Consider the following 16,172-nt stretch of genomic DNA (forward strand, 5'->3'; position numbering starts at 1 on the left):
AACGTTTTTGCTAGTGAACGCCCCAGTGGCTGTAACCAACTTCTAAATATGATACTTAAGTTTAGGCTTACAGAGGCATGAAAAGGTTTGGGCATACCCCTTTTATACTATTTTTTAATGCCACTCTGGCCTTGCAGTGGGAACAATTTGAAAAAAAAATCTGTTAAATTAGATTTTTATGCCGATGAAAACTGAAATTCCAGTCAGCTTTTTTCTTGCCCGCTTACCTACTCACTATATTTGCAAATTTTATCAAAGTTTGTGCAGAACAAATATTTTAATATTTCTCATTGCTGACATGCCTAAAAAGAATTGAAAGTCTTTTCACTTGGAACTCAATTTGTTTTGACAAAATCCTTGAATAACACACTAACATTTTAACATTTCTGTTATTGCCGCCTAGTGTAAATATGACTTCTGCTGGATCTGTCTGGAGGAGTGGAAAAAGCACAGCTCATCCACTGGCGGCTACTATCGCTGCACCCGATATGAAGTTATTCAACAGGTGGAAGAGCAGTCAAAGGAGATGACTGAAGAAGTATGTGAATTTACTTACACACTAGGTTGAATATATTCTTCCCAAAAATGTATTTCAACTTGTCAGATGGAAATGAAAAAATATTCCTAGTTGTCATCAACGATATGTGGCATTTTATTGGGTTTTGCAGGCAGAGAAGAAGCATAAGAGCTTTCAGGAACTGGACCGTTTTATGCACTACTACACACGCTTCAAGAATCATGAACACAGCTTTCAGGTAAACAAAGTTGGTTTTCCATTGACGTGGGCTTTATACAAACTGGCATGAGGATTAAGGTTTTGTCTAGTTCATTAAAATGTGTATCCATAATTATAATGTGTTTTGTATTACATTTATTTCAATTTTGATTGGGTCATATTTTAATTTGCCAGCACCAGAAAAGTAAATTCTGTCTTTGTCAATATAGCTGGAGCAACGCCTCATAAAAACAGCCAAGGAGAAAATGGAGCAACTCAGTCGGGCTCTGAGGGGAAGTGAGTTTGCAGTTTCAAGTTTTGACTGATTTAAATTTAGTTGCCCAGTATGCACAGACATAATTCACACATTAAAAATAAAATGTGTGTAGCCTCCACGAAAAGCTAAAGCTGATGCTTTGTTACGTCAAATGGATGCAGTAGTATAATTCAATTTCAACATAAAAACGTATCAAAATGGTGGGACCCACAAGGCAGTCATTTGGCAGCTAAAATGCTATTGTTATGAATAAGAGCACTGTTTTTTTAATACTAGTTCTGATACAAACAGTTTATATTCTGCTTGCATAATTTTAATTTTCCCAGCAGTTAATATACTCGGCCCTTTCTGTTGGGTCATCTTCTCTTTGCTGTGAATGGAGCAGAAAGCCAGTCTGTCACAGATCACATACACATTCACATACAGTGGGGCAAATAAGTATTTAGTCAACCGCCAATTGTGCAAGTTGTCCTACTTGAAAAGATTAGAGAGGCCTGTAATTGTCAACATGGGTAAACCTCAACCATGAGAGACAGAATGTGGGGGAAAAAAAGCAGAAAATGATTTCTGGCTGTCAAAGAGGTCTAACGAGGCTCCACTCGTTACCCGTATTAATGGAACCTGTTTTAACTCATTATCAGTATAAAAGACACCTGTCCACAATCTAAGTCAGTCACACGCCAAACTTCACTATGACCAAGACCAAAGAGCTGTCGAAGGACACCAGAGACAAAATTGTAGACCTGCACGAGGCTGGGAAGACTGAATCGGCAATAAGTAAAATGCTTGGTGTAAAGAAATTAACTGTGGGAGCAGTTATTCGAAAATAGAAGACATACAAGACCACTTATAATCTCCCTCGATCTGGGGCTCCGTGCAAGATCTCACCCCGTGGCGTCAAAATGATAACAAAAACGGTGAGCAAAAATCCCAGAACCACACGGCGGGGACCAAGTGAATGACCTACAGAGAGCTGGGACCACAGTAACAAAGCCTACTATCAGTAACACAATGCGCCGCCAGGGACTCAAATCCTGCACTGCCAGATGTGTCCCCCTGCTAAAGCCAGTACACGTCCAGGCCAGTCTGCGGTTCGCTAGAGAGCATTTGGATGATCCAGAAGAGGACTGGGATAATGTATTATGGTCAGATGAAACACAGTTTCTCGTGTTTGGAGGAGAACAAATTGCATCCGAAGAACACCATACCCACTGTGAAGCATGGGGATGGAAACATCATGCTTTGGGGCTATTTTTCTGCAAAGGGACCAGGACGACTGATCTGTGTAAAGATACCCATGTATCGAGAGATTTTGAATGAAAATCTCCTTCCATCAGCAAGGGCATTGAAGACGAGACGTGGCTGAGTCTTTCAGCATGACAATGATCCCAAACACACAGCCAGGGCAACAAAAAAGTGGCTTCGTAAGAAGCATTTTAAGGTCCTGGAGTGGCCTAGCCAGTCTCCAGATCTCAACCCCATAGAAAATCTGGGGAGAGAGTTGAAAGTCAGTGTTGCCCAACGACAGCCCCAAAATATCACTGCTCTAGAGGAGATCTGCATGGAGGAAATGGGCCAAAATACCAGCAACAGTGTGTGAAAAGTTTGTGAAGAGTTAGAGAAAACGTTTGGCCTCCGTTATTGCCAACAAAGGGTACATAACAAAGTATTGAGATGAACTTTTGGTATTGACAAAAAACTTATTTTCCACCCTGATTTGCAAATAAATTCTTTAAAAATCAAACAATGTGATTTTCTGTTTTTTTTTTCCACATTCTGTCTCGCATGGTTGAGGTATACCCTTGTTGACAATAACAGGCCTCTCTAATATTTTAAAGTTGGACAACCTGCACAATTAGTGGTTGACTAAATACTTATTTTCCCCACTGTAGTTGATTGTGAAACAAACGCAATGTGTTTCTCCTAAGTGCGTAGGTTTGGTCTCAACAACGTTTTGCTGGGGACAGGACATTAATAAGACCAAACTGATTGGGTGAATGGTGAATGGTTGATATTTCTTTGGTTGATATTGTTTGAATATTCCAAATGTCAACCTAATTAATTGATAGGCTAAATGATCAATGCAAAATAAATCTGTATTGACTTTTGCTAACTTTGATATGTATTGGTTCAGGTGATAAACCGTTCAATTCAAACCATTGTTTAAAAAAAAAAAAAATACATTTTGAAAACATAAATGTCTGGATTTTATTAGCAAATTTAAATTGCAATATTTGACCATAACTTAATTTGCATTAAGATACAAATAAGTACAAACTTGTTAAATCCGTTAACTATCCAGGAATGCAAAAAAAATAAACATTTGTCTTAAGACCACTCGACATTGTCCGTCTAAATAAATTAATTAAATATAACTGAAAAAACTTCTTAGTCAGGAAACAACCAAAATAAATAAAAATGGAGCCTTCCTTCAGATTAAACACTACCACTTTTGTCCACAAGCACAGCCAAACTCAACAGAAAATGAAATCTCATTTGGGCTGCTTTAAGGCCACGTAAATACAACAAAAATAACAATTGGGGAGAAAGGAGTAAACCTCGGTTCACTACATTTCTCACAGTTTAAGGAGACAAACACATACAGGAGGACACTTCTCTCTAAGCAGCATCCTACTCGAGTTTTTCAGGTTAGCAAATCCACACCGTTTAATGTTAAGCTAAGTCTGATGCAGTCGGATTTTCAGTAGCAAAATTTGTGATGTGTTCCCCACCTCCACAACATTGATGCATTTTTACATTACTTACAGTGGCTGCTGGTGCTGCTGGATTAAAAAAAAACTTCTAACTTCCCTCTAATATCTTTGAAGGGGGCAGAGGAGGCGGCATGTTGTCAACATGTTGTATAAGTAATCAACCAATCAAACATGCATTTAAGGGGAAAAAAATGGACTGGCACATTCAGCAAGTGAAAAGGAGTAAATGTAAGTCTGAAGAATGAAAATAATTCACTTAATAATGGTAGGGTCAATTCTATCCTTACGGCATATGGGAAGACAATCTAATATAAGTGAAGTCATGACTGTATATAATGAAATAAGGTTGCTTAAAGTTGGTAGGGACAATTTGATCATCCTAAAAAGTTGGTAGTGTTATGTCCCTACCGTCTATGCAAACCTACGCCCTTGGTTTCTCTTACTAAAACTTCAAGTGAAAAGGATGAGGTTTTTCATTTTATTTATTTATTTTTTAAGGGCTAAAATGTAACAAAATAATCCAGATATATAATGGCATTGCCGAAAAAAAAAAATATATATATATAATATATATATATATATTTTTTTTTTCGGTATCGGTTCAGGACTCTGTATTGGGAGATTCTCAAAATCAGGTGACTTGAACTGGAACACAAAAATATGCCATCGGGACATCCTTAGTATTAGGCTATGTAATTTTTATAATTTTAGGCACCTTTTTTTTTTTTTTGCGCCACTTTTAATAAGACTTTTGAATCCACTGGAGCAGCATGAAATAGTAGACCATTAATGTCCTGGATATGGTGCTTACAAGCACAGCTGATATTTGTTATCTGTTTCTATTTCAGGGGAAGGAGGACCACCTGACACTACATTTATTGAAGATGCTGTCCTAGAACTGCTAAAGACTCGCCGAATTCTCAAGTGTTCTTACCCATATGGCTTCTTCTTAGAGCCCAAAAGCACAAAGAAGGAGATCTATGAGCTAATGCAGGTTTCAGTGCCACTTATTAAGAAAAAGACTAATGTTCAAAGCAGCAGGTTTTAAATGGGTCATAACAGATGGGCACTCTATCCTAATGATACATCCTCAATACGCATGCATCTAATTTTGAGTTAAAGATCTAATTTCATTGTGTATGATATATTATATACCAACTAAATATAACAACCATGCAAAAAGATAATTCTAGAAAAGGGCAAATACTTTTTCACAGCACGGTTGACCAGTGACGGTCCCCTCAAAACATGCTAGTGTAAAAACCTATATTTGTAACATCAACCTCCACAAAATGGGCCTAAATATAACAAGTTTTAGTACCGAACACTTAGTTTTTCCCAATATACATTGCTGCCATTCATTGCTTAAATCTGTTAAATTGAGTTTGACAGTTAAAGCAAAGCTTTTCACATAACACAGCTCAGTTGCCAGTCAGTTTCCCTGAGATTAGTGGGCGTATAGTAATCATCAATTGAGCAGATACTTGAAGAATATGACAAAACTATGTCACACCGGCACCAAATTCCAAGGTGCTTATTAAGCGTTCGATTCTCAAAGGTCATTGCATCAATTGACAAACTGCACAAATCAGAAACTTAAACCAGGTCACAGAGTCATTTTGACCAATGTTAGACATAACATGATGTCCAACATTGATGGAAGGGGAGTTTTAAATCAAGTTACAACTGTAAGAATTTTACATGCATTTAGGGCTATATTTATATTTGCAAAATTGTATAATTTTTTTCAGGAAATGTCCCAACCTGTGTTTGTTATATCTTCAGACGGATTTGGAGATGGTAACTGAAGACCTCGCACAAAAGGTTAACCGGCCTTACCTTCGGACTCCACGTCACAAGATCATACGTGCAGCATGTTTGGTACAGCAGAAAAGACAGGAGTTCCTGGCCTCAGTAGCAAGAGGGGTGGCCCCTAATGATTCCCCTGAGGCCCCAAGACGCAGGTACAGACGGTGGCTAGTGTAGCTCACACAGTAAAAGTGAATGTAATTTTGCTATAGCACATAATCTAGAATTCATTAAAACAATTGTATTTCAGCAACTCTCCAAATGACAATCCTTATTTTACTCGCTTTCAGTTTTGCTGGCGGAACGTGGGACTGGGAATATTTGGGCTTTGCATCACCTGAGGTAATATATGAGTCTTATGGCTAAAATGTAGTCAACTTTAAACATTTCAACATACGCTGACATAAACAATATTAAAAAACTTTTCCTCTGACTCTGATCAGACCGTAAGAATTTTATTTGTGGGGCAGCATGGCTCAGTGGCAGAGTAGTCGTTTCTCAACCCAGAAGGTTGTGTGCTTGATGCCTCGCCCTGGTGACCTTGTATAAGTATCCTTGAGTAAGATACTGAAACCCATGTTGCTCCAGATGATGCTACAGTACATCAGGTTAGGTAAATGGAGATACTGTATAGTGTCAAAGCACTTTGAATGCCCTTTAGGTTGAAAGACGCTATACATGTAACTCCATTTACCATACTCACCAATAAAAAATGGAAAGAAATAAGTCAGCTAGCTCAAGAAGAGCGTGAAGCCCTTTCATTGCATTTCAAAAAACATTTATAGTGTCGACAAACAACTTTTCACACTCACAATCATGCCTACGGAGATTTTATACTGTTCAGTCAGCTAGCATGTATGTTTTTGGTTTTTGGGATTTGGAAGGAAATCTGTTTCTGGGGAAAAACCATGCAGACACAGGGGGAAAAAGCAAATTCCACGCAGGAACCCCGAAACCATGGATTGAACGCTTCTCATCAGAAATGTGAGGTGTCGTGATAACCAGGCATTCACCGTGTTACCCATGCAATTTACTTTATCATGGCACATACACCATCCATCAGTCATGTCCAAAAATGAAAAGATTCCTCACCCCAAAATATTCACAATAACTGCAAGTGAGACGACTACAACTCCTAGCAAAAAGTATGGAATTACCAGTCTCAGACAAGCACTCACTCAGACATTTTATCATGTAGAACAAACTTGGATGAAAGGCTTGCAAAAATAACGAATTAGTTCAAAAGTGCAATTCTTTAGCATTCAGAAACACTAAAACAAATGAATAAAAAACATTGTGGTGGTCAGTAAATGTTTACAGAGCAAGTGCAGGGAATATATATGGAATCACTCCATTCTGAGGAAAAAATATGGAATCATGAGAAACAAAGAAATAACAATCAAAACACATCTCTAGTATTTAGTAACACCACCTCTGGCTTTTATGACAGCTTGCAGTCTCTGAGGCATGGACTTGATGAGTATTCTTCATCAATTTGGTGCCAACTCTTTTTGATTGCAGTTGCCAGATCATCCTTGCAGATCAAAGCCTTGCTGAGGACCATTTTTTTCAATTTCCACCACAGGTTATCAATAGGGTTGAGATCTGGGCTATTTGCAGGCCATGACATTAACTGGATGAGTCTTTCTCCAAGGAATGCTTTAACAGTTTAGCTCTGTGGCATGATACATTGTCATCTTGGAAAATGACAAACATATTTTCAATTGAAGGGATAAGAAAGCTGTCTAAAATTTCAATGTAAACTTGTGCATTTATAGAAGATTTAACCACAGTCATCTCCCCAGTGCCTTTGCCTGACATGCAGCCCCATATCATCAAGGACTGAGGGAAATTTGATGTCTCCTTCAGGCAGTCATCTTTGTAAATCTCACTGGAACAGCACCAAACAAAAGTTCCAGCATCATCACCTTGTCCAATGCAGATTCTTGACTCTTGACACCTTGTCCAATGCAGATCTCTCAAGTCCATGCCTCAGAGACTGCAAGCTGCCATAAAAGCCTGAGGTGGTGCTACTAAATCATAGAGATGTGTTTTGATTGTTATTTCTTTGGTTGTTTCTCATGATTCCATATTTTTTCCTCAGAATGGAGTGATTCAATATATATTTCCCTGCACTTGCGCTATAAAATTAACAAATGCCGACCACCAAAATGTTTTTATTCATTTCTTGTAGTGTTTCTGAATCCTAAAGAGTTGCACTTTTAAACTAATTCATTAGTTTTTTCAAGCTTTTTATCTGAGTTTGTTCTACATGATGAAATGTGTGAGTGAGTGCTCCTCCGAGACTGGTAATTTTATACTTTTTGCTAGGGCTTGTAGTATACTTTCACCCTACTCTCTAAATTGTGTATGGAACTCTTTCATATAACAGTAAAACACCACATTTCTTCCAGTGTGTGTGCTCTTAAGTTTATGATCTTGTACATATCATTACAATATACGAAACGGCAAACTACCGGTACTCTTCTAACTACAGTGTGTATTATTTGTGGTCCTTAAACTGCAAAATCTGCAATGCTGCATCAGTTAAAAGTAACACAATTAATATCAAAACTCCAAGACATTGCACTGATCAAACACCCACAGATTGTCCACTTCAGGGGTCTTATAGTGTCTGCACATCAATTCATAGCAAGGTATTTTTAGATCGGCTCAAACATAAATGTATAGACCCATGTTGAGAATCTTTTGATTAAATGAATGTGGAACTATGGAACTACTAGGTATGAGATTAAATGTAAATGCAGTTTTCCCCCTAATGGTTCCCATTTTCATTTTCGTTTTATTACTTTCTTATAAATTCTATGTTATTGAACTGTCTTCACATGTACTCCTTGCCAGTGATTTGTTGTTACCAATTATTGTTGGTTATAAAAGGTTCAGTAATGGTGAATTATATACGTATTCAGGTTTCTGATAAGTACTTTTTATTTGGCAATGCTTTCCCATGGCATAAGAGAAATAATCATTAATTAAGTTTTTAACTTAACTTTTTAAATAATCACAACTTTTTTATTTATTTATTTTTTGTTAAATAAAGGAGTATGCAGATTTCCAGTACAGACGAAGACATAGACAGCGGAGGCGAGGTGACATGGCCAGTCTCCGTAGCAACACGCCTGACCCTGATGATCCCAGCGATAGCACTTTAGGTAATGCAATAGAAATGTATTCTCCATATTTTTTTTTCCACGAGGCTACTCCATTTCATCCTGCTGTTTTCTGTGCTTTTGGGCATTGAAAATTATGTAGAATGTGCTATTTTGATGCCATTATATCAACACATTTATAAAATAATCAGTCTATTTTTTTCAGGACAAACACAATCCTTTTTTGATTTTTTTTTATTAGCAATTTTAATCATTTTTGTAAAAAAATAAAAATTTAAAAAAAAGGCTTTGGAGATTACTGGCAATTATTTTAAGCGGAATTTGTTCATTTACTGGAACGAGACAGCTTATATTTGGTGTGTTTGTGGTTTACCATAAAATGATTTGAATTAGCTAAAAGGATAGGCTTAGTCCCTGAATGAGACAATTAGCAAATTACTTTTTTCTCACTCTTGTTGATGCTTTGTTTTCTGTAAAGACAACCAGGACGTTGGAGATGGAATTAGACATGGTCGATTGATGGTGAGTTACATTTCATTTAAACTCAAGGGTTTCAAGCTTTTTGTTACATGAAAGAAAAAGCTGCCACTTTTCTATATTTGTATTCATCAGCTGTCTGTCCATTACAATCCAATTTGACGGATGCATCTCTGTGAGGTTCAAATGCCATTTCCTTGTGATATAAATTTAAAATCCGATTCGTAATTTTCAAACCTTTTCCTAACCTTCATTGTAACCTATAGCCTGTACAACTCTATTGACCTTATTAAAACTCTTTTTAACAGAGGAAGGCGGAAAAAGCGACTGATATAATGTGGTTGTACAAATATGCACATCAATCAACTGGGGTGTGACTCTTTAGAATTAACCACACATGCAATTTAAATGACTCCGGATTGACACCAATTACTAGTTCATTTGTTATAATGGGCTTTTACTAACATATGCACAGTAAGGCTGTGACAGCTAATCGATTAATTAATTAGTTGCCAACGAATTTGATAATGGATTTTTGCCGGCAGCTATGAGCAGTCCCATATGGGTCCTTGTTCTGTTTGTAATGTAAGGCTGCGTGCACGCGCCAGTGATTAGAGCAAGAGAGAGAGTTCACTGCTACACTCAGATTGGGTTGCCGAATCAATAAGATTATGAAGTGGTGAGAGGTAGATCGTCTTTTGTGTTGTTAGATTCAGTGTGCCTCCGTCAGAGGTGAGTAAATGAAGCCAATTGTATTGTTTGTATTCTTTGCTGATGAGACATTAACACTTCGCACAAAGCGCTACGCTAGTTGGCGATTATGCTAATCATTGTCTTAAGTGTCTGTTTATATTGTGTTTTGGAGAAGCATCTTATAATAGTTTTAGTTAAGTCGGGAAGCTGAAATAAAATATTATTTTTGAAGGAAATAGTCGTCCATTTCGTCTTCATTATTACTTACAACATGCCTCAAACCTTCAAGTTATATTGTGAAGGTAATTGGAAAAAAGGGACATTTATCTGATTAATCGTTTAATTAATCGTCCGATTATTCGATTATAAAGATTGTTTGTTGCATGTTTGTTGCAGCCCGAAAGCACAGTCATATGATGTAAAGTTGGATCTAGGGGAGATCATAGATCTGCGGCATAAAATAGTAACTTTATAAGCCACCTTCCAAACCGATTGCTTGTTTCCGTTTGTGACAATGAGCGATTAATGCAAGGATTCAGAGGGTTAGACGCGCACAGTTTACATATTTATATTTATAAATTAAACACACCACATGTCTTCAGAGCTCACATATCTGTTTAAGATCACTCAGGTAGACTCACCTTTATCGCCTCAGAACAGCCATTTACCCAGCACTGAAAGGAAGACCGCCTTTTAAGTGGAATGAAAAACGAGAGTGTCATTCAGCAAATTGTCACTTGCGCCCATCATGTTGTCAAAGACACTTACCTTTCTTGGTGCACAGTGGTCTGCCAAATTGTGAAACCAATGCAAAATCCAGTTACGACACATTTTAAGCCAGAGCGGACCTCCTTTGTCTGCGGAAATAGAGCCCTTCTACAACCTCTTCATATAATTATTAACAGAATGAAAAAAATCATGGCATGAAAAAAGTATTTTGTATGTTTACGTCGATGTGCGGGCAGTGTCGACATAATGTAAGTGATATTAAGTGTGCTTCTATGTTTGTACATTTTCTTGCAGGGTTTTGGTTCTATGGATGATGATGACCCTAACATTCTACTGGCCATTCAGCTGTCACTCCAGGAATCAAGAATGACAGAAGGACAGTCTAATCAGGAAGTTCTTGCTAATGAAGCTTCACTTGGAGCTATCGGCACGTCTTTGCCTTCTAGGCTTGAACAGAGTACGTCAGGTATAGAGGTTCTCCCCAGAGTGTCCTTAAGCAGCTCAGAATTGCTTGAGCTGGGTGACAGCTTGGCTCGACACATTAACATCACCAGCCATTACCCTACAGCCACCGGGAATCCCATCTCTTTTCAGCTCAGTGACAGCCAAAACCGAGCCAATGGCTCCTCTGTGCCAATACCAGTAGCTCCAGGCAGCAGTTTCTCATCAACAGGTGTCTTCTCGTCCTCCGATGACCCAACAGACTCAAACACTTTCAGCAGCCATGACCCATCTGCTTCCTCCGCATTAGCAGCAAATGCTAATCTGCTCGGCAACATAATGGCTTGGTTCCATGACATGAACCCTCAAAGTATTGCCTTGGTCCCCTCAAGCGCTTCTGCTACAGACACAAATGTGGACCTACTCCATGCAGGTGTTGAAGAGTGCCTGCAGGATGAAGAGAAAAGTGGGGTCGTCATCCTCTGTGAGAATAGAAAATCCCATGAAGAAGTGGCGGAAGTTGGTAGTGTTTGTGACATGGAGAGAAAAGAGTGCCCTGTCGTGGAGAGGCCAACACAACTCCATCTTGTGGGGCTGGAGCCCATGCCATTGCCTTTATTGCCCACTCGTGACATGACTGGGGTCCATGAGGAAAGGGTAGACACCAAGGTCTGTCGTGTTGACACACCTCAATGTCCACCTGACCAATTGCCCAGCAGCAGCTCTTCAGAGTGGGAGGAACAGGTGCACTTGGTATGATCTAATTGCCTTTTTGCAATCCATAATATTTTTGGGCAGGTCAAATTAGTCAGTCTGGTCATAGTTGCTATAGTCAGTTGGAATGTATAAGAATTAACTTTTCATTTTGTATATGTTTGGAAAGTATACAGAGTATTTCAACTTGAGCTGGCGGGCAGAATAGAAAAAATGCCAGAACATTGTTTAGTCTACTGCGATGCCCCTTATGAGAAAAATGGTAAAGTAGCACCAGAGAATATATTTTCCCTAAATGGATTATGCGCTGATGGAGCTGTCAATTTGTTGTTTTTCCTGCAATCAGAGGCAAATTGAAATTGACCTCCTCCTGAATAAATATTCACTGTGTTCACTCTAGAATTGAACGTATTATGGACAGGTTTGAAGGAGACTGTACAATTTGGCTAGACTACATTGGATCAGCTACATAGTCAATTATTTTCAACCATTTCCAACAGTTATTGATTCTGAATGAGTGCTGATCCAAACTGACAAAGGCCATCTGTTTTAAGCAGCACTCTACCAGCTCTTTTTCCTTGTTGCTGATTAGCTGCAGCATTGCAGGGATAACAAAATGTCATCTGCAGGCAGTGTAGTAGTATTTGGTTGGAGTTTTAACGTCTACGTTACAGAGAAATAACGAATTCCTGTCCACAGCCACCTGCTTTATAGTGACTAAACTGATTATTAAAAGCACAGTTTTACATTCACCAAGTGGATTCTTGAATTAAAGCAAGTTGTGCCTGTCTAATGCAATCCCAGCAGCTAGATTTCACATTAAAGTGATGTTGTTTGACACACTGTAGATAGCAGTTTTAAGTAAAACCTTTTCGGCGAGTTCTTGAGATGAGAAAATAGAATCAGAAAGTATTGGTCGGATGTTTTAGTGTGAGACTTTGCATGAAACCTTTTTTTTTTTTTTTTAATTATAAATAATGATAAGATTTTAAAATATAAATCAGGCGAAAAACTCAATGTTTTCTGTTAAAATTCTTTAATTTAGTAGCTAACAGTACGTCAGAATATCAGTCCTTTAATGAGGTATTTTAAATAGCAATTACAGACTAAAGACTAATCAGCCAGTGGTCTTCTTCGAACAACAAGCAAAGGATATGAGTAGAAAGTCTCATTTGAAATTTTCTAAATGAGACTTAATTAGGCCCATGTAAATTATCTCTGATGACAAATTTACACATAATAAAAGCATCTACATCGCTGTGCAGATGTCCAGGGTAATGCATTTTGAAGCAAATCATAAATGTGTGTTGTGACATCTCAAACAATAGGAACTCCAAGATTTAGAATCGGTCGTCTACACAGGAAAAAATATAAATAGTGCCTTTATTTCAGTCACAATAACTGAATTTCTTTGTTTTTCATTTTGCACAGTATTCACAGTGTACACATACTGTGTTACTTAGATGTTATTTCTTTCGCAACATATTTCAAATGCACAATATAAGTATATATATATATTTTTTGCAACCTTAGAATTTAGTTTTCATGAATTCATACTGTAACATTTGCATGCCCAGACATTCATCCTTTTTCTTATGGTTTAAGAATAATGCCACTATTGACTTGTAATTGAGCTCTTGCAGACACTAATACAGAGGAAAGTTGCAATACAAAATTGACATTTATTTTAAGAAAAAAAAAAAAAACATATCCAGTGAAGAAAATATGTGTTTTAACCATTGCAAAGTGAAACACATGATCAGTTTTTTAATGTTTTGGAACTTTTTGACAGCTTTATGCCTAACTGATCTGAAGTAAATTAGCTTCTGTTTTCTAGTAACGCAGTATAAACATATAAAGATTGCTTTGGCAGGTTTCTTGAAGTTGTTGAACTGTGAGTGCCATTTGGTCTGTGGAGCAAAGTTTCTTCAGACTTGGTTAATTTGTGGTAGTTAAACACAGGATATGAGATAGTATACTCTGTCGTGTAACAGTATGCTGTGCATTACACCTCTAAGTGTCCAGGTGATTTATTTTAAAATACAATTTTGTTACTCATTTTCTATTGTAAAGCAACTAATCCTTGAAATGCTATTTGCACTTTCATAGTCTATACTTGATACATTCCCTCTTTATATGAATTGTTTGGATTGTTATGCCAATAAACTATGTGTTGAATTTTTTTGCGTGATATTTTTTGGGGTGGAGGGGTTCTATAAATTATTGTTTTAGCGCTATTTTGGCTAATGCCCAATATGATAAATGTAATGAAGCCAGTGTGAAAACTATAATCTTAGCAAGTCAGGGATTTTTCCTGTTTCACTAATGAATAATTCAATTGGATTCTCCACAGATTGACAAAATTGATAAACTTTGATAAAGTCATCATTATATTTACTTTCACATCCATGCGAACATGTGGTAGTTTTATCTTTTTTACATTTTTGAGGAATACAACATCTGCAAAGTATGAATTAAGCCACCTGGAGAAAACTCCACCATCTGCCACTGTGCACAATCTGTGAAATGACCTCGGCTACTGGGAATCCGATTTGGAAGCATCAACATATTTGGAGAGGTTTATGGCCTGATAGTGACATTCCTAAACCCAAGCAAGAACTCTATGAATTCCAAGAACGAGGAGTGAAAGAGACCATAACAAGCTCATGTAATGTAAGAAATAAAGGAAACGGCTTTCTGGAGCTCAATTAGTACAAAAAGACCAGTTGACTGGGTATAAAATCCTTGTTACTAGGACTGTGTCCCAAAATGTAGTTCAAAGCAATACATCTTGAGTATAACATACAGTACGTCACCTATCAATCAGTGTTGCTTGACTGGAACTCAATTTTTTTTCTCTCTGCATATACCAGTTGGAACATGTCAAACCTTTAAAGTGTAAGAGCACACTAAAATCCTAATAAAACCGCCATTCTAGACTGATGGGAGACTGGAAGGGAGGTCACGTATAAAGTCACCTGTCAGTCACAGGGCTGACACCGTCTGTAGTTGACCTTTCACTCTCATGCCTTAGTTAGTATTGCTAAGAGAAATAATACAACATGGGTAGGATGACATAAAAATCCAGAAGCAGACAGAAGGGTCTGCTATATGCGTTTGAAGGTCATACCCACAATATCAAACTGACACAAGGAAATAAAAACAAGAAATGAATAAAGGTCAAAGATAGTTAACGCAAGTGGACCGCCATTGCCTGATTGAGAGAGAACACTTCATTAACTGCGATCTTGTACTGGTTTAACTCCAATCCATTTGAAATGGAAAGGCTAGCAGTGAACACTGCAAGCCCTCCCAGTCAAAATGGATTAAAGTTAATCGTTATCAATGGCAGCCAATGGGTTAAGGACCACGATTTCAGTAGGCAATGGTTTAACCCTGTTTAATATGGTATGTGCCCTTTTTAAAAGTGTAAAAATGAAAATTCTCAATTTTAATGGATTCTTCAGTGTGCCACTAGGAGAGTTTGCCAGTCTTTCTTCCCTGTTCCTGGACTGTGGTGATGCAAAAGGTGTGCAGTGGGGCAAATAAGTATTTAGTCAACCACTAATTGTGCAAGTTCTCCCACTTTAAAATATTAGAGAGGCCTGTAATTGTCAACATGGGTAATAGTCAACAATGAGAGACAGGATGTGGGAAAAAAACTGAAAATCACATTGTTTGATTTTTAAAGAATTTATTTGTAAATCATGGTGGAAAATAAGTTTTTGGTCAATACCAAAAGTTCATCTCAATACTTTGTTATGTACCCTTTGTTGGCAATAACGGAGGCCAAACGTTTTCTGTAACTCTTCACAAGCTTTTCACACACTGTTGCTGGTATTTTGGCCCTTTCCTCCATGCAGATCTCCTCTAGAGCAGTGATGTTTTGGGGCTGTCGTTGGGCAGCACGGACTTTCAACTCCGTCCACAGATTTTCTATGGGGTTGAGATCTGGAGACTGGCTAGGCCACTCCAGGACCTTGAAATGCTTCTTACGAAGTCACTCCTTTGTTGCCCTGGCTGTGTGTTTGGGATCATTGTCATGCTGAAAGACCCAGCCACGTCTCATCTTCAATGCCCTTACTGATGGAAGGAGATTTTCACTCAAAATCTCTCGATACATGGCCCCATTTATTTTTTCCTTTACACAGATCAGTGGTCCTGGGCCCTTTGCAGAAAAACAGCCCCAAAGCATGATGTTTCCACCCCCATGCTTCACAGTGGGTATGGTGTTCTTCGGATGCAATTCAGTATTCTTTCTCCTCCAAACACGAGAACCTGTGTTTCTACCAAAAAGTTCTATTTTGGTTTCATCTGACCATAACACATTCTCCCAGTCCTCTTCTGGATCATCCAAATGCTCTCTAGCGAACCGCAGACGGGCCTGGATGTGTACTGGCTTCAGCAGGGGGACACATCTGGCAGTGGAGGATTTTAGTGTCTGGCTGCGCATTGTGTTACTGATAGTAGCC

General features: G+C 38.1%; 1 protein-coding gene across 1 annotated transcript in view; it reads left to right on the forward strand.

Moving 5' to 3' along the window:
* LOC130914788 (ankyrin repeat and IBR domain-containing protein 1-like) overlaps positions 1-13,899 on the forward strand; it is a 38,034-nt gene extending 24,135 nt beyond the window's left edge. The window contains exons 12-20 of the mRNA XM_057834295.1: positions 404-538; positions 669-755; positions 946-1,012; positions 4,555-4,700; positions 5,492-5,670; positions 5,806-5,857; positions 8,577-8,688; positions 9,125-9,168; positions 10,840-13,899. Coding sequence (XP_057690278.1) covers positions 404-538; positions 669-755; positions 946-1,012; positions 4,555-4,700; positions 5,492-5,670; positions 5,806-5,857; positions 8,577-8,688; positions 9,125-9,168; positions 10,840-11,745 — 1,728 coding nt within the window. The 3' untranslated portion in view covers positions 11,746-13,899. The remainder of the gene's footprint in view (positions 1-403; positions 539-668; positions 756-945; positions 1,013-4,554; positions 4,701-5,491; positions 5,671-5,805; positions 5,858-8,576; positions 8,689-9,124; positions 9,169-10,839) is intronic.
* The last annotated feature ends 2,273 nt before the right edge of the window (positions 13,900-16,172 follow it).

This window comes from Corythoichthys intestinalis, chromosome 4 (genome assembly GCF_030265065.1).
Source record: "Corythoichthys intestinalis isolate RoL2023-P3 chromosome 4, ASM3026506v1, whole genome shotgun sequence".
Classification (NCBI taxonomy): Eukaryota; Metazoa; Chordata; class Actinopteri; order Syngnathiformes; family Syngnathidae; genus Corythoichthys; species Corythoichthys intestinalis.